Consider the following 14,555-nt stretch of genomic DNA (forward strand, 5'->3'; position numbering starts at 1 on the left):
GGTCACCGAGACGGGCACGGGTCACCGGACCGGCCGGCACCGGCCCTGCAGCTCCCTCCCTGGAGGTGGGGGCTCCCCGTCCTGCCGGCCTCATGGTCCAGCTTGCATTTCCCGTGCCTTCGGCTGTGCCGTGTCCCTGAGCTCCGCCATCTGCTCGCCCGGCCGCCGAGCCGTGGGCAGCCCAGCTGCTCTGCGCGATGCAGCACCGCGGCCCGGGGAGGCTGGGGCACCCCCCGCCCGGCCGTGCCCTGGTGCTCACAGAGGCCCCACTGCTGTCTCGCACCCGGCTGGGGGGGTGGGATGGGGGTTGGATGGGGACAAGCATGGGATGGGGACAGGGATGGGGTTGGGATGGGGACAGGGATGGGGTTGGGGTTGGGATGGGGATGGGATGGGGTTGGGGTTGGGATGGGGTTGGGATGGGGATGGGATGGGGTTGGGGATGGGATGGGGTTGGGGTTGGGGATGGGATGGGGTTGGGGTTGGGCTGGGGATAGGAATGGGGATGGGAGGGGATGGGGGACGGGAGGGGGGTGCCAGCAGGCAGTTCCTGCGTGCCTCGCGTCAGGGGCGAGGGGTGCAGGGAGCGGAGCTGCGGGCGCGGGCTGAGCGCAGGCGTTGCTCATGCGGAGGCCAGGGCCCCCCACATCTCCAGCACCCGCGGGTGCTCGGCGGTGCCTGGCGAGCGAGGCTCACGTGGATAGCGCTGCTTGCACACAGAAACGCGGTGCATTTCCCAGCCGGCACACAGCTCCCTCCAGCCTCCCCGGCTGCGTGCAGCTCACGGCGTGGCACCCCCAGTGTGCACGCAGCCAGGGGTGCGAGCATGCACCGGGGGGGGGGGCAGGGCCCCCCCCCCACCCCAGCTCCCTGCTCTTGCTCTGGCCGGGCTCTCAGTGGCCCAGACGGGCTGGAGCCGGGGCCCTCCCAGGCCACGCTGCTTCCCAGCGCAGGGACAGCTGGAGCCGGGCCTGTCCTCCCCCGCGAGCCCTCCCGCCCGCGGACCCTCCCGGGGCCCTGCGAGCGCTGGGGGAAGCTGGCTTGGCAGCCGCCGCGGGCGGGCGGACTGGGCTCCGGCCAGGGATGGACTCTTTTGTTTGAAACCAGCCCGTCCCTGGGACGGTGCCACATGGCTGCTCCCGCCAGCGCGCGCTCGGGGAGCCGCTGCTCCCCGGGGGCCGAGCAGCCGCGCTGGCGTGACCTCGCCTGCGAGAGCCGCGGTCACGGGGCGGCTCTGACCGCAGCGGGGCCAGGCCCAGGGCAACGGGAGCCCGGTGCTGCAGCGCGGCACGGCCAGGCAGCAGCCGTGCTCCCGGGGCCAGCATCGGGCTGCAGCGCTGCCAGCAGCCCCCTGCCATGGCCCCGGCCTGAGCAAATCTGCAGATTCCCAGAGCAAATCTGCAGATTCCCGGAGCAAATCTGCAGATTCTCGGGGCAAATCTGCAGATTCCCGGAGCAAATTTGCAGATTCCTGGAGAAAATTTGCAGATTAATGGAGCAAATCTGCAGACTCCCGGAGCGTGTCGTGTGGCAGCCCCCGGCACCAGCCCTGCCCGCTGCGACACCTCCTGCGGGCGCTGGCAGGGCTGGCTCCCGGCAGGGCTGGCTCCGGGCGCAGGGTCCGTCCCGCTGCTGCGGGTCCCGGCTCCCCAGGCAGCGCGGGAGCGGGCACAGGGAAGACGACGTGCTCCGGCGCGGGGCTCGCGCGGGATGGGGTGCGGGCAGGGCGGGGGGGGGCCCTGCCACCCTGCGTTCCCGGGGCACCGGCCCCCCCCAGCCGCGGAGCTGCTGGCCGCAGGCCCGCGCTCTGGTTAATGTTAAAGCCAGGCGCACGTCAGCGCGGCCCTGCCTCCCCCCGCAGCCCCCGCCTGGGACGGGCAGCTCCAGCCGGGCTGTTTTTCCTCTCTGCTCGCTGCAGCAGGAGCTGCCTGGCCCCCGCAGCTAAAAAAAGCCAGCGGCAGCTTGGCCCGTGCAGCCGGCGGGGCGGCGAGCCCCCGGCACGGCGGTCTTGCGCAGCGGCTCCGGGGTGCGTGGCCGTGCAGTGGGGCCGCGGGGATGGCAGCAGCCGCCCTGACCCCCCGCGAGCCCGGTCCGGGGCGCGAGCCCCGCCGCCCGCTCCGCTCCCCTCCGCTCCGCTCCGTCCCGGCGCCCTGAGTCATGTGCTGGCAACGTGCGAGATCACTTGCTCCTATGCAGCGAAGCCTGAGCCGGCTCCAAGCGCTCGGCCGAGCTGGCAGCGTCCCCCCCGCACAGATGTGCAGGAGCCGCGTCCCGCCGGGCCGGGCCGGGCCGGGCCGCGCAGGGCAGCGGGGGCAGCGCAGCCGGCCCTTCCCCAGCGCCGCCGCCCCGGTGGGAGCCTGCGGCCGGGGGACGCCGGCCTCTGGGGACACGGAGCCTCCGACCCCAGGGGATGCGGAGCCCCGGGGACACGGAGCCCCCGAGGACGCCGACCCCCAGGGACATGGAGCCCCCGAGGACGCCGACCCCCGGGGACGCGGAGCCCGGGGGGATGCGGAGCCGCGAGGACACCAACCCCGGGGGATGCAGAGCCCCGGGGGATGCGGAGCCCCACAAGACACTGACCTCCGGCGACACCGACCCCGGGGGATGCAGAGCCCCGGGGGATGCGGAGCCCCACAAGACACTGACCTCCGGCGACACCGACCCCGGGGGATGCAGAGCCCCGGGGGATGCGGAGCCCCCGAGAACACCGACCCCCGACGACACCGACCCCCGGGGACGCAGAGCCCCGTCGGGCCCCGACCCGGGGTCTCCGCCGCCCCCTGTGAGGCCCCGACGGGGGCGGGGGCGGCCCGACCCCCTCCGTCGGAGGGGCGGGGCCTAGCGCAGGCCACGCCCCGGGGCGGGGCTCGCCGCCGCCGCCGCCGCCGCCGCCGCCGCCGCCGCCGCCGCCGCCGCGCGTCCCGCCATGTCCCGCTACCTCGGCGCCGCCGCGGCGCTGAGCCGCGCCGCCGGCCTGGCCCCCCGCGCCCCCGCCGCCGCCGCCGCCGCCGCCGCCCTGGGCCCCGCCGCGCCGCGCCGCCACTGTGAGTGCGGGACGGGGGGGCGGCGCCGCGGGGCCCGTGTCCCGTGTCCTTGAGGGCGCCGCGCCGGGGCGGGGGCACTGCGGGACGCGCCGCTGCCGGGAGCCGCCCGGGGGCCGCCGAGGGCCCCGGCGCCCGGGGGGCCGCGCTCTGGGCCGGGCCCGGGCCCGGTGCTGCCCGCCGCGGGGATGCGCCTGAGCGGGCCCGGCCCCGGCGGGGCGTTCGGGCCGCGACCGGGCCTGGCCTCGGGGGGCCGCGTCCGACCCCGACCCGGACCGGGACCGGGACCCGGGGGGGTTGGTGCCCCGGCCCGGCCCCAAGCGGGGTTTGTGCCCCAGGCTGCACCCCGACCCCGGGGGGGTTTGTGCCCCAGCCCCTCCCCAGGCGGGGTTTGCACCCCAGCCCGGACCCCGGCAGGTCTGGGCCCCGGGCGGTTCAGGCCACGCCGGGGACGAGCCCCCGTGGTCCTCCGCTTGCCGGAGCCGGGGGGCCTGGCCGGGCCCGGGGGGCTGGTGGTGCCCGGCAGGGCGGCTCCCGGGAGGCCGAGCTGCGGCCCTGGGGCGGGGGGAGCAGCTGGCAGGGCTCACCCGGACCCCGGCACCCCTCGGCCCGGCCGTGGAGGTGGGGAGTGGGGTGCTGACGGGGCCCGGGGCGCGCACTGCTGACGGCCCCGCCGCCCCCCCAGATGCCGACAAGCGGATCAAGGTGGCCAAGCCAGTGGTGGAGATGGACGGCGACGAGATGACGCGGATCATCTGGACGTTCATCAAGGAGAAGGTAGCGTGGGGCCGGGGTGGGAGGACGCGGTGACCTGTCCCTCCTTGCCCCGTCCTCCGCCACGTGCCGGCGCGCGGGGAGGGCGCCGCGTCCCCCCTCCCGTGCCGCGGGCTGACGTCGGTCCCGACCCGTCCCGTCCCGGGGCCGCCGCCCGTCCCCGTCCCCGGAGCGCCCCGCGCCGCGATGTCTCCGGCACCGCGGGCTTGTGCAAGCGGAGCCGCAGTTCCTGCTCCCCCGCCCTCCCCGGCCGCCCGCTCCGGCGTGCCGTGTCCAGGAAGCAGGTGCTTAAACAAATGGCAGCTTCCGGCGCGACCCGAAAGCGAGGAGGCCTTGGCAGCCGAGCCGGGCCTGGCTGCTGAGCTGGGCCTGGCAGCTGAGCCGGGCCTGGCAGCGCGGCGGCTGCGCTGGGGGCAGGGAGGTCCCGCGGGGCTGCGGTGCAGTCGGAGGAGCCGGGGCCGCCCCCCCCCGGCAGCCCCCCGCGCCCCTGACGCTCTGCCGTGGGCTCCGCCAGCTGATCCTGCCCAACGTGGACGTGCAGCTGAAGTATTTCGATCTGGGCCTGCCGCACCGGGACCAGACAGGCGACCAGGTCACCATTGACTCGGCTCTGGCCACGCAGAAGTACAGCGTGGCGGTGAAGTGTGCCACCATCACGCCTGATGAGGCCAGGGTGGAAGGTAGGAGCGGGGTGGCAGCCCCCTGCCCGGCTGGGGCGAGGGGAAGGGGCCGAGCTCCGGCCGCAGCGAGCGGTGGGGCTGGGCAGCCCGTGCGAGCTGCTCCCGCTGCGGCAGCTGTGCAGGGAGCCGAGCCCCGCGGTGTTTGCCTGGCGCCCCTGGGCTAAGGCGGTGGCGTTCCCAGCGGAAGAGGCTCAGCCGCGACGCTGTGCTCCGCGTGGGCTGGGTGCAGGTGCCCCCAGCACGGTGCTGTGCCGGGCCCTTGAGGTGTTTGCTCCACGGTGCCGCAGTAACGCGGGTGCCGTGGGGCTGGGGGGGGTGGGCTTCGTGCTCAGTGCTGTCGTGAGCTGAGGGCCGGGCTGGCCCCTCTCCTTTGCTGGCTGGGCAGCGGGTCTCTGCCGGCAGCCCGCGGCAGGAAGGGCCCGGTGGTGAGGGCTGAGCAGGAGCTGAGGAGTGGGTTGGGGTTAGCGCTGCTGGGACTGGCTGGGGCAGGGCTGCGCTTGGTAGGGGTTGTCCCTTGAGAGGGACAGGCTGGGGTCTTACCTCCGCATACCCCAGAGTTCAAGCTGAAAAAGATGTGGAAGAGCCCCAATGGGACAATCCGAAACATCCTGGGCGGGACGGTCTTCCGGGAGCCCATCATCTGCAAGAACATTCCTCGCCTGGTACCCGGCTGGACCAAGCCCATCACCATCGGCAGACATGCCCATGGCGATCAGGTGAGCTTGCCTACGCGCGGCGGCGGGGAAGCGGGGCGGCACGGCTGGGTCAGGGAAGGCTGGGGAAGGGTCCTGCCAGGCCCCAAGCTGACAGTTCGGGCTGCTCCTTGCAGTACAAAGCCACAGACTTTGTGGTGAACAAGTCTGGGACGTTCAAGATGGTTTTCACGCCCAAGGACGGCAGTGCGGCGAAGGAGTGGGAGGTGTACAACTTCCCGGGAGGCGGCATCGGGATGGGCATGTACAACACAGACGAGGTAATCGTGGGCTCTGGTTTGGGCTGGGTTTGGGAGGAGCGGATGGGGTCCCTGTGCGACTGCCCCGTGCAGCAGCACAGCCCTACCCGTGGTGGTCCTGGCCAGGCTGCCAGGATGGAGCGTTGCCTGTGATAAGAGAGGGAGCTGGGGCTCTGCTGACCGCGTGTTTGTGTGTGTGTGTTTTGTGTTTCCATCGCAGTCTATCTCAGGCTTTGCTCACAGCTGCTTCCAGTACGCCATCCAGAAGAAATGGCCTCTGTATATGAGCACCAAGAACACCATCCTCAAGGCCTACGATGGGCGCTTCAAAGACATCTTCCAGGAGATCTTCGATAAGTACGGACTTTGACAAACTCGGGCAGCTCGCAAGGTCCCGCCTGCGCTTGTGCTGGGATTTGGGTAGCTCTGCAGACTGGGTGCTGGCTGCATGCTCCTTCTGGCAAAGGGGGGCTGTTACATCAAGGGTGACAGATCCTTTGGGACCTGGTACAGTGTGAGCACCCCGTACTGCTGTGTGGCAGCTGGGCTGCCTGCCGTGCTCCTCGGTGGGGTGCTGGCTCTCTCCCTCCCGTCCTGGGGAGCTCCTGGGCAGGGCCCTGCTAACGCCAGCTCTTGGCTCCCAGGCACTACAAGACGGAGTTCGACAAGCTGAAGATCTGGTATGAGCACCGGCTCATCGACGACATGGTTGCCCAGGTGCTGAAATCTGCAGGCGGCTTCGTCTGGGCTTGCAAAAACTATGATGGAGACGTCCAGTCGGATATCCTGGCCCAAGGTAGAGCAGGCTGGGGCTGCTCGCGTGGCCTGGGGGAAGGAGCAGGGCCAGGCTGTGCAGGGTGGGGGTCTGCGTGGTCTCCCTCCCCGGGGCAGTCGGGGCTGCCCGGCCGCGTGCTGTTTGCACCACCCCGACCCCTGCATCCCGCTGCAGGCTTCGGCTCCCTGGGCCTGATGACCTCCGTCCTGGTGTGTCCGGACGGGAAGACCATCGAGGCGGAGGCAGCCCACGGCACGGTCACCCGCCACTACCGGGAGCACCAGAAGGTGAGTGTGCTCTCCGCTGCTCTCCCCGCACTTTCCTGGGAGCTGCCGGCCTGTCCGGCTGTGCGTTCCCAGGCGCTGGGTCGCACGGGGCCTGCTGCTCAAGTCGGGTCTCTGGGCGCTCTCCACGCAGGGACGGCCCACCAGCACTAACCCGATTGCCAGCATCTTTGCCTGGACACGTGGCCTGGAGCACAGGGGAAAGCTGGACAGTAACCCTGACCTGATGAAGTAAGCGCTGTGGGGCAGGGGCGCTGCCGGGAGCGGTGGTGGAAGAGGCCACGTCACTGTGGTGTGAGAGGGCTGGGAATGGCTGGCAGGCTCTCCGAGGGAGCCCGGAGCTGGGCAGGGAAAGGGGGAAGCTGCTGGGAGCCATCTCCCGTGCAAATGTGCCCGAGCTGGTCCCAGCCTTGAGGGCAGCAGCGAGCTGTGGTTGCAGGCGGGGAGGCTGCCGGACGGGGTGGGCTTTGGTTGCACTGCGCTGCCCGGCGCTGACTTTGCTGGAGCTGCACGTGACCCTGCTGCTCCCCCAGGTTTGCTCAGACGCTGGAGAAGGTCTGTGTCGAAACTGTGGAGAGTGGGACAATGACAAAGGATCTTGCAGGCTGTATTCATGGTCTGGCCAAGTAAGTGTGGCTTGTGGGGTGGAGTGGGTGCATGGGAATCCTTCCAGTGCAGGCGCCATCTGCCACGAAGGCAAGTTTGCCTCTGTGTGACGGCTATGGGACAGTCTCTGGTCTCCGGACAGCCACTGCAGACTCTAAGCATATATTAACAGCAAGTTCTGGGTCAGGCCCTGACTTCAGTTGGGCAAGGAAGCCACATCCTGCACCACGGAGCTGTTGTGCCTGGCACAGCCTTTGTTTCCTCAGCTTGTCTCCTTCGTGGTGCGCTCTCTGCGTGGGGCAGAGGCTGCTTGGGGCCGGGAGAGGGCAGGGACCCTGCCAGCCTTGCTGCAGGCTGGGGCGGGTGGGCAGAGGACCCTCCAGCCCTTCTCTCCACCTTTTCTTCCAGCGTGAAGTTGAACGAGCACTTCGTGAACACCACGGACTTCCTGGACGCCATCAAGAACAACTTGGACAAAGCCCTGGGCAAGAAGTAGAGAGGGCCCTTTCTCGGGGGGGGGTGTCCGCGTGTGTGGTGCCAGGCGTTTACCTCATTTTTAACAAGATAGGGAGCCGACGCCGCCTTTAGCTCACTGACTTGGCTCAGGAACATTTGAAATAATTTTTATAAGCAGTTTTCCTACGAGTGTTTTTAAAGTATTTCTAGCAGGGGTTTGTAGGAAACGGGCTGGGGAGGGCTGCCCTTCGCCGTGCTGTAATTTATGTAACCTCTGACCTCATGGTGCCAAACATAGCAATTAAACGTTTCACAGGCCCGCGGTGCGTGTGGTGGAGGGGTGCAGGCCTGGCGCGTGGCAGGGCTCTGCGTGGCACTGCTGCCCTCCCGCGGCAGCTCCCTCCGGCTGCCTGGCAGGCACGCGGGGTGGCTTCCTGCTGGCCCTGTCCTCCCTGCCCAGGCGCAGGAGGCAGCCAGCCGGCTAAAGAATATTCATTTATTTAGAATTATTGCTAAACAACTCTTCAAACCAAGGAGATCAAAAAACACAGTAGGGCTTTGCACAAGAGACAGCTGAACCGCTCTGCATACACAACGCAGTAACGTAATGGAGTCACGGGCGCTGCACAGCTTGCAGGCATCCTCTGCACGGCTGCTGCCGCGGCCTCCTCGGGAGAGGCACTGACCACATCCTCCGGCAGCACCGCCCGCCTCGTCTCCGCGAGCGGCTGGGGCAAACCCTGGCGCTGACTCGCCACACACCTCCCGGAGCTCTGCCCCGCCGGCCGGGGCCACGCAGTGAACGCTGCTGCCGCGGCAGCGGTGAAGACCCCTTCTGCTCGGCTTCCCTAACCTGTCTGCTCCCGGGCACTGGCCTGGCTCCACTGCCTGTGGCGTGAGTGTTTTGTTTTTTTTTCCTTTTTCTTCCTTTTTGGTAACCAGGGACAGAGGTAGTTTGTGGGGGACGTGCTGTGCTGTCTTGCAGCACAGAAGTCGATTGGGGTGGGGGCTGTACTGCCAAGCTCTGTGAGGGAGCGTAGGCTGGCCGAGCTCTCTGCTGCTTGGGGAGCTCAGCGCCTTCTCCATCCTGCCCCAAGTCTGGAGGAAGTTACTCCCCTGGCAGGAGGAAGGCGAGAGCAAAGCTGGGGGGCCCTTGCACTTGAGCACTGCACCTTGCAGAGGACACAGAGCCTGGAGCAGGCTGTTAGCCCTGCCAGGGGAAGGGCTGAGCTGCCTCACCTGCTCTCGGAGCCACTGTTCTCCACCAGCATGACCTTTCTGGAGATGGGGGACTGGCATCCCCCTTTGGGCATGCTATCCCACTAACTGAGGGGGGGGGCAAAGCAGGTGCTTAGCTCCACTTTCACCACAAGCAGGAAGAGAAACCCCCTTAACTAGAGAACAGGACCTACAACACTACTTGGCATCACCCCCAAGTCCTGATGGGCCTTGAGCAAGGCAGGCAGCATGCGACATGCCCCAGCAGAGAGCTGCCAGGCCAGGCTCGTGGCTGTGCTTGCACAAGACCTGCAGTAAAGGCAGCATGCTTGCTCTGCCCTGAGAAGTGTTGCTAAGTCTTCATCACATGAGCCTCCCTGCCGTCTGTGTGTAGACAGAGGGTTAGCTAAGGTTGTCTTGGACTGTGCAAATACTGCTACTTCCTCTTCCCCAGGAAGCTCCCCCTCTGCTCTGTCTCTGGGATCATGGTTTGCCCCTGCTCTTGGGCCTGCTGCAGCCTCTCTGGTGTCTGCCAGGGTTACAAATGGCATGGGACATGTTGAGAGCGCAGTGCTCTGTGCTGGGCAGGAGCATGTGTGCTGCCCCTGCTCTCTATGCAGCAGAGGGGATGGGAATGCAGGCACAGCATGTGTCACCTTTGCTTCCCATCACTTCTCTTGCCTGTTAGGCAGGCCAGCAGCCCAAGGGCTGCATTTCCAGAACGAAACTTTTCCTGAACTCTGAACACCTCTGTTCCTTGGTGGGATGGCTGAGGCTGAAGAAGCTCAAAGGGGTGAAGAGATAGTGCCTATAGCATATACAGCAGCTTTGGTTCATTAGCCACAGGCCCTGCCTCCTTACTCAGTAGACCAACACGGCTGCTTTCCTGCAGCGAGCAGGACTTCTCTCTTTGGTCCTCAGCCCTCCCTCAGGAGCCCTGAGTTCCAACACAGCCTGCTCTGCTTGCAGCTTCACAGATCACACACATTACACAGGTTTACAAGGAACATTGGTTGAAGGAAACTGAACTCAGTGAAAAGATAAATCCAACCACGCGGCACATCTGAAAAAAATAAATTACTTTCAAAATACCATCATTTGCTCAAGTTGAACAGGGTTTGCCATCTTTTAAATACATTGCTCACTAAAGCTGCTCTGTTCAGAGCTGCTGCTTCCACTGAGCTTTGCAATTAGTTTGTAAGAAAATATTCTGTTTCGTATGTGCCCTGTGGCCTTTCTTCCCTTGCCACAGTTTTGCCTGCATCAGCTGGCAGCTAATGCCAAAACAATCAGAACTGTTCTCACCTGCTGAGGAGACAGTTAAAGAGCTAGAAAAGCAAAACAGCTTCCTTTCTGCTTGACTTGCAGGTAGAGGGGCTTCTGCCCTGCTGGGTGTTCAAAAGGTGGGAGTAAAGGCCTGATGATTACAGGCTGATCTGCAACCCCAGCACAGCTGATTAGGGAGGACCCAGGAGGTAGAATAATTAGTAATGCTCATCATCTTCTGGGATGTGCCTTCCCCTGCCTGCAGCTTCAAGTCCGCTTTCTGGAGAACTCCAGTGTACAAGCAAGGGTGACCACCAGAGTGAAGTCGTGGCTTGCCGTGGAAAGAAGCTCAGCCAGGGGCAGGCAGGAGTACAGAAGAGTGAAGGGAGTTCAGCGCTGGGCAGACGAGCTGCAAGCAGCGAGTGCGCAGCTCTGACACTCCCTCTCGGGGTGAGTGGGGAAGAAGGGGCCCTGAGAGGGAATGACCCAAGTGATGGTAAAAGCTCAACCAAATCTCTGCAGCAGTCTCAAAACATCCTAGAACTGAGCCCTTAATGGCTCAGTACACCAGCTCTGAGCGCTTACAGCAGGTAGCTACCGCTGCCTTGTGCCACCTCCAGCCTCTGCTCCTTCCTTTGCCCCAGCAAAGGTTTTAGGACATCCCTGTTTCCTCCTTCACCCACTTAGCTTGAGCCTCCCCCCTCTCACGGGGCAGGGGTGCAGGTCTGTTCCAGATGCTGCAGGGAGTGACGGCCTGTCGGCAGCGCGACAGGAGCTCCTCTTACCAAACAAAGTCCAAGCAGGTCACCGGCAGCCTTCTTCCAGTGTGCTCTGGGCTTGCCGCCCTGTCGCTCAGCTACAACATGTTGTAATAAGCCATCTCCTTCATAGCCTGCTCTGTCAGTGCGTTCTCATCCGGAGGGTTCCCCACCCCTCCGTAGTCATAAGAGTTCTCCTCCTCGTAGTCTTCCATTTCCTGCTGGCTGTCCAGCTCAGTGTGATCTGTCCCAGCCAGGTCCATCATGGGATCTAGAAGACAGTGCATGAAGAAAACAGATGCTGTATCTGCCCCACATCTGCTGCCACAGAAAGGCAATGCTGGGGCATGTCTAGCTTTAGAGACAGAGGCCTCTGCTCAGACCATCTTTTAAGCTGCAAAAAGCTGTCAAAAAATCTAGCCTTAAAGAATCAAAGCTAAGGGATTTAGGTGTCACTCAAGTAGGTGGAGACTGGGGCCTTCCCTGTTCAGTGAGAGAAGGGCTCAAGTCCTGCTGGCAGCTCCGACTGGTCCCAGCTACATGCAGTAGCAGGGACCAGTCACAGAAGGGAGAGCGCTGCAGGCCTGCAGGACTACTACACGAAGCGTTGCCTGTGCGTATGTTCACCCTGCAGATCCATGCCCTGCTAATGGGTCTGCCAGAACCCGTGCTCTGTGCTGAATGCACAGTATACAGCACCTTTCCTGCAGGACCCAAACGCTAAAAGCTGAAGGAGGAGGCAAGGAGGGAGCAGAACACACAGGGAGGATGACAGGCCTCAGAAAACCCCTGCTGCTGGTAAGCATTCCCTGAGCTCTTATCCACATGCTCGTACTCACTGCCTGTGCCTCAAAGCACTGCACCCACATCCGCTGTTACTCAGGAGCAGGTCTTAGATTTGGCTGAACCTAGTCTGAAGTGCAAGTCTGAGGTGAGAGAGAAGAGAAAGGGGGAAAAAAAGCAGAAATGGGAGGATCCTGCTGGATCTGACACACTCAAGCTATATGTCAAGATGGTGAGGAAGACTATGTGGATGAAATAGGTAAAATGCATCTGCGGTTCTGTCCTTACAAAACAAGGGTGATCCTGGTGCAAAACTGCTGCCAGGAACACCTGTGCTGATGCCTGAAACTGGGTGCTGAGACATATGCCCAACAGCGAGACCTCCTTCTGGGAGCTGAGAGCTCCCAGCTAGGCCGGACGACTGTACCAGGGGACACACGATACATATTCGTGTTCTTCTCCCCTTATATCCAGCACTGAGCACAAGGAGAGGCCGCACTTCCAAATACTCTATGAGCATCACTGCTGTCTGGGACCTGAGGGCACTAACAGGTCTTAATGGCCCTGGCCAGCCTCACCTGGAGCCTCCACCCACCCCCTGCCCATGGGCCCAGGAGCCCCATTTCAGCGCAGCCCTGGGCCTTCAGTTCCTGCCCGGGCCATGCTGTAGGAGTGCCGGTCTCCAGCTCAGCCACAGTCTGGCCATGGGCCCTCTTGATCTAGACCCAACCTGCAGACCAGCCTCCTGGCCTGACCTTAGACCTGCCTTGTCACCACAAATGTGCCTGGCGAGCTTGACTTGGTTGAAGCTGGCCAGGATCTCTGGGTCTGCCCTGCTCAGGTGCTGTGGGGCTGGGCCCCAGGTGGCCAGGTCCCTGCCCTGCCAGCCACGTTACTGCACCCAGCTCCCAGCTTGCCCTGTCCCTTAGGGAGCAACCGGCCCCCGCTGCTCTTCAACAGGCAACAGCATCCCCAGCGCATGCTAGCAGCACGCTCCCACCGCACTACAGCCCAAGCAGAACACTAAGGGTTCCACTGCCTGTTAATGCAGCAGGAGCCTGACACATGGGATCTCCTCTTCGCTCCAGGATGCCTTTGGATAGGTAAAGAGGGGCACCCAGGACAAGAACAGAAGGATTTACTTCTCTTCCCCTACAAAATCCTTTCTGACCGAAGGTGGAAATCACAGTGTCACCGGAGGGCACCTGTCCTGTCCAGAGAAGCAGAAGCCTCAGTGGCTCCTTGAGGAGCTATTTAAACTTTCCACTCGCCTTTGGTACCTTGTGGGAGGACGGGTGCCACACGCACAGCATCTGCAGGGCAGCGTTTCACAATCAGAGCACAGGGAGGAGGAGAGGCTTGGGAGACAGATGTGTCACCATGTTCCTGGCAGAATGAGCAAACTAAGGGCAGCTCTTGGCTTAACAGGACCCAAGCTCTCTGAAAGGCGATTGCCAAAGCAGCTGCAACACAGTCCAGCTACCAAAGCAAGCACCCTGCCAAGACTGAGGCGTTCCTGGAGCCTCCAGGCAGCAGCCTAAGCAGACAAGATGGCTGTGCCCAGTTTCCAAAAGTCAGTACCAGCTCCTGGCCGCAGACTCGAGCACAGCCTGCACCTACCTTGGCTGTCCAGGCTGATGTCCATGACCCCATGTTTGACCTTCATGTGCCGGCTCAGGTTGCCCTTCAGGTTGAACTTGCTGGAGCAGTAGGGACACTTGAAGGGCTTGCTCCCAGCATGCAGGTGCATGTGGCCCAGCAGGTTGTACATGCGGTTGAAGGATTTCCCACAAACCTAAGAACAATAGTCTTCTGATTAACGAGGCCTATTTTTCTGCCACTGCTGATGGCATGACACTCCCCCTCGCCCCCTCCGCAAAGGGGGTCAGCCAGCAGGCAGCTGCCTTTGATGGCTAGTCCTGCCTCAGGGACTTGGGTTTTTCAGATCAGACCTCACTCCTGGGGTCCCCTGATTATTCCCACTGATTTCCAAGGCTAATTGGATGGCTTCCCTCCTCCACTCATCTCCCACTCCTTTTGTGGGAGGCCTTGAGGTGCTAGTATTTTTGTGAGCTCTAGTGCTCATGAAATCCAGCTTGTGTCTAGTACTGGTTAAAGACAGGCGGGTACTAATTGTTGTTGTCTGGCAGTTCTGTCGATACCCTCCGTCCAGAGCAGCTGCCTCCCTACTGCTGTAGCTCTGAGCAGAAACTGCAAGTCAGGATGAGCTGTTTGCCCATGTGAACAGAGGGAGGCATCACAAAACAGCACTTGTTTGATTGGGAATTCAACCCAGAGCAGCTGGTGTCTCTGGGAGCAAAAAGCAGAGTGCCAGGGCCCCTGTGCTATTCCCCAGAAGGATTTCAGACGCCCGATGGTACCTTGCATTTGAATGGCTTCACCGGTGAGTGCACAATCATATGGGTCTTGAGCGTCTGCTTCTGCACAAATGTCTTGAAGCAGATGTGACACTGGTACGGACGGACACTGGTGTGTATGAGCATGTGCCGCTTCATGTTGGCCTGCAGGGTGAACTCCCGCCCACACACCTCACACTTGAATTCTTTCACACCCTGGAAGGGTTACAGAAAAGCGTGAGCACTTGGGCAGAGCAGCGGAAGGCAGGGCAATGCCCTGCAGGGCGCACGAACCGCCCGAGTCCCGGCGTGGGCATCGGCGAGAGCCAGCTCACAGGGCTGCCGTGGGGGTATTGGCTCTAGGGCACGGAACCGGAGGGGGTTTCTGAGCAGATCACAGGAGCTGGGGCACACGTATGGTGTTTGTCACAGCGCAGAGCAGAGACCAGCGCTCCCGAAGGGTCCCTGGGGCTGGCTGCTTGCGGGAGGCTGCGGCTCAGTAACTCTCAGCTGACAGAAGGTAAGTAATGGGTGTGGGTGTGCGTGAGACAGAGAGGGAGAGAGGGAGAGAGAGAGAGATTTACCCTAATCAGCATGTCTGC

The 14,555-nt window shown here is 63.7% G+C and overlaps 2 protein-coding genes across 4 annotated transcripts in view; one reads left to right on the forward strand and one right to left on the reverse strand.

Moving 5' to 3' along the window:
* The first annotated feature begins 2,868 nt into the window (after positions 1-2,868).
* On the forward strand, positions 2,869-7,890 carry IDH2 (isocitrate dehydrogenase (NADP(+)) 2). The gene is made up of 11 exons (XM_064517787.1): positions 2,869-3,047; positions 3,730-3,821; positions 4,333-4,498; positions 5,054-5,214; positions 5,328-5,471; positions 5,671-5,807; positions 6,095-6,246; positions 6,400-6,512; positions 6,643-6,740; positions 7,043-7,135; positions 7,524-7,890. The coding sequence occupies exons 1-11, from the start codon at positions 2,930-2,932 to the stop codon at positions 7,609-7,611; spliced, it is 1,362 nt and encodes a 453-aa protein (XP_064373857.1). The 5' UTR covers positions 2,869-2,929; the 3' UTR covers positions 7,612-7,890.
* A 163-nt stretch (positions 7,891-8,053) lies between these two features.
* Positions 8,054-14,555, reverse strand: part of ZNF710 (zinc finger protein 710) — a 46,105-nt gene continuing 39,603 nt past the window's right edge. For all 3 annotated transcript variants that reach the window (XM_064517786.1, XM_064517784.1, XM_064517785.1), the window contains exons 3-5: positions 13,978-14,169; positions 13,217-13,391; positions 8,054-11,084 (exon numbers count right to left, since the gene is read on the reverse strand). In XM_064517786.1, the coding sequence (XP_064373856.1) occupies positions 10,912-11,084; positions 13,217-13,391; positions 13,978-14,169 (540 nt within the window). In that variant the 3' untranslated portion in view covers positions 8,054-10,911. The remainder of the gene's footprint in view (positions 11,085-13,216; positions 13,392-13,977; positions 14,170-14,555) is intronic.

This window comes from Dromaius novaehollandiae, chromosome 10 (assembly GCF_036370855.1).
Source record: "Dromaius novaehollandiae isolate bDroNov1 chromosome 10, bDroNov1.hap1, whole genome shotgun sequence".
Lineage (NCBI taxonomy): Eukaryota > Metazoa > Chordata > Aves > Casuariiformes > Dromaiidae > Dromaius > Dromaius novaehollandiae.

What these genes read in the sequence shown, in the direction of transcription:
- IDH2 (XM_064517787.1), top strand. Translation starts at nt 2,930, where the DNA reads ATGTCCCGCTACCTCGGCGCCGCCGCGGCGCTGAGCCGCGCCGCCGGC. An exon ending in GACATGCCCATGGCGATCAG is followed by an intron (nt 5,215 to 5,327) that starts GTGAGCTTGCCT and finishes TGCTCCTTGCAG; the next exon opens with TACAAAGCCACAGACTTTGT. An exon ending in AGTAACCCTGACCTGATGAA is followed by an intron (nt 6,741 to 7,042) that starts GTAAGCGCTGTG and finishes CTGCTCCCCCAG; the next exon opens with GTTTGCTCAGACGCTGGAGA.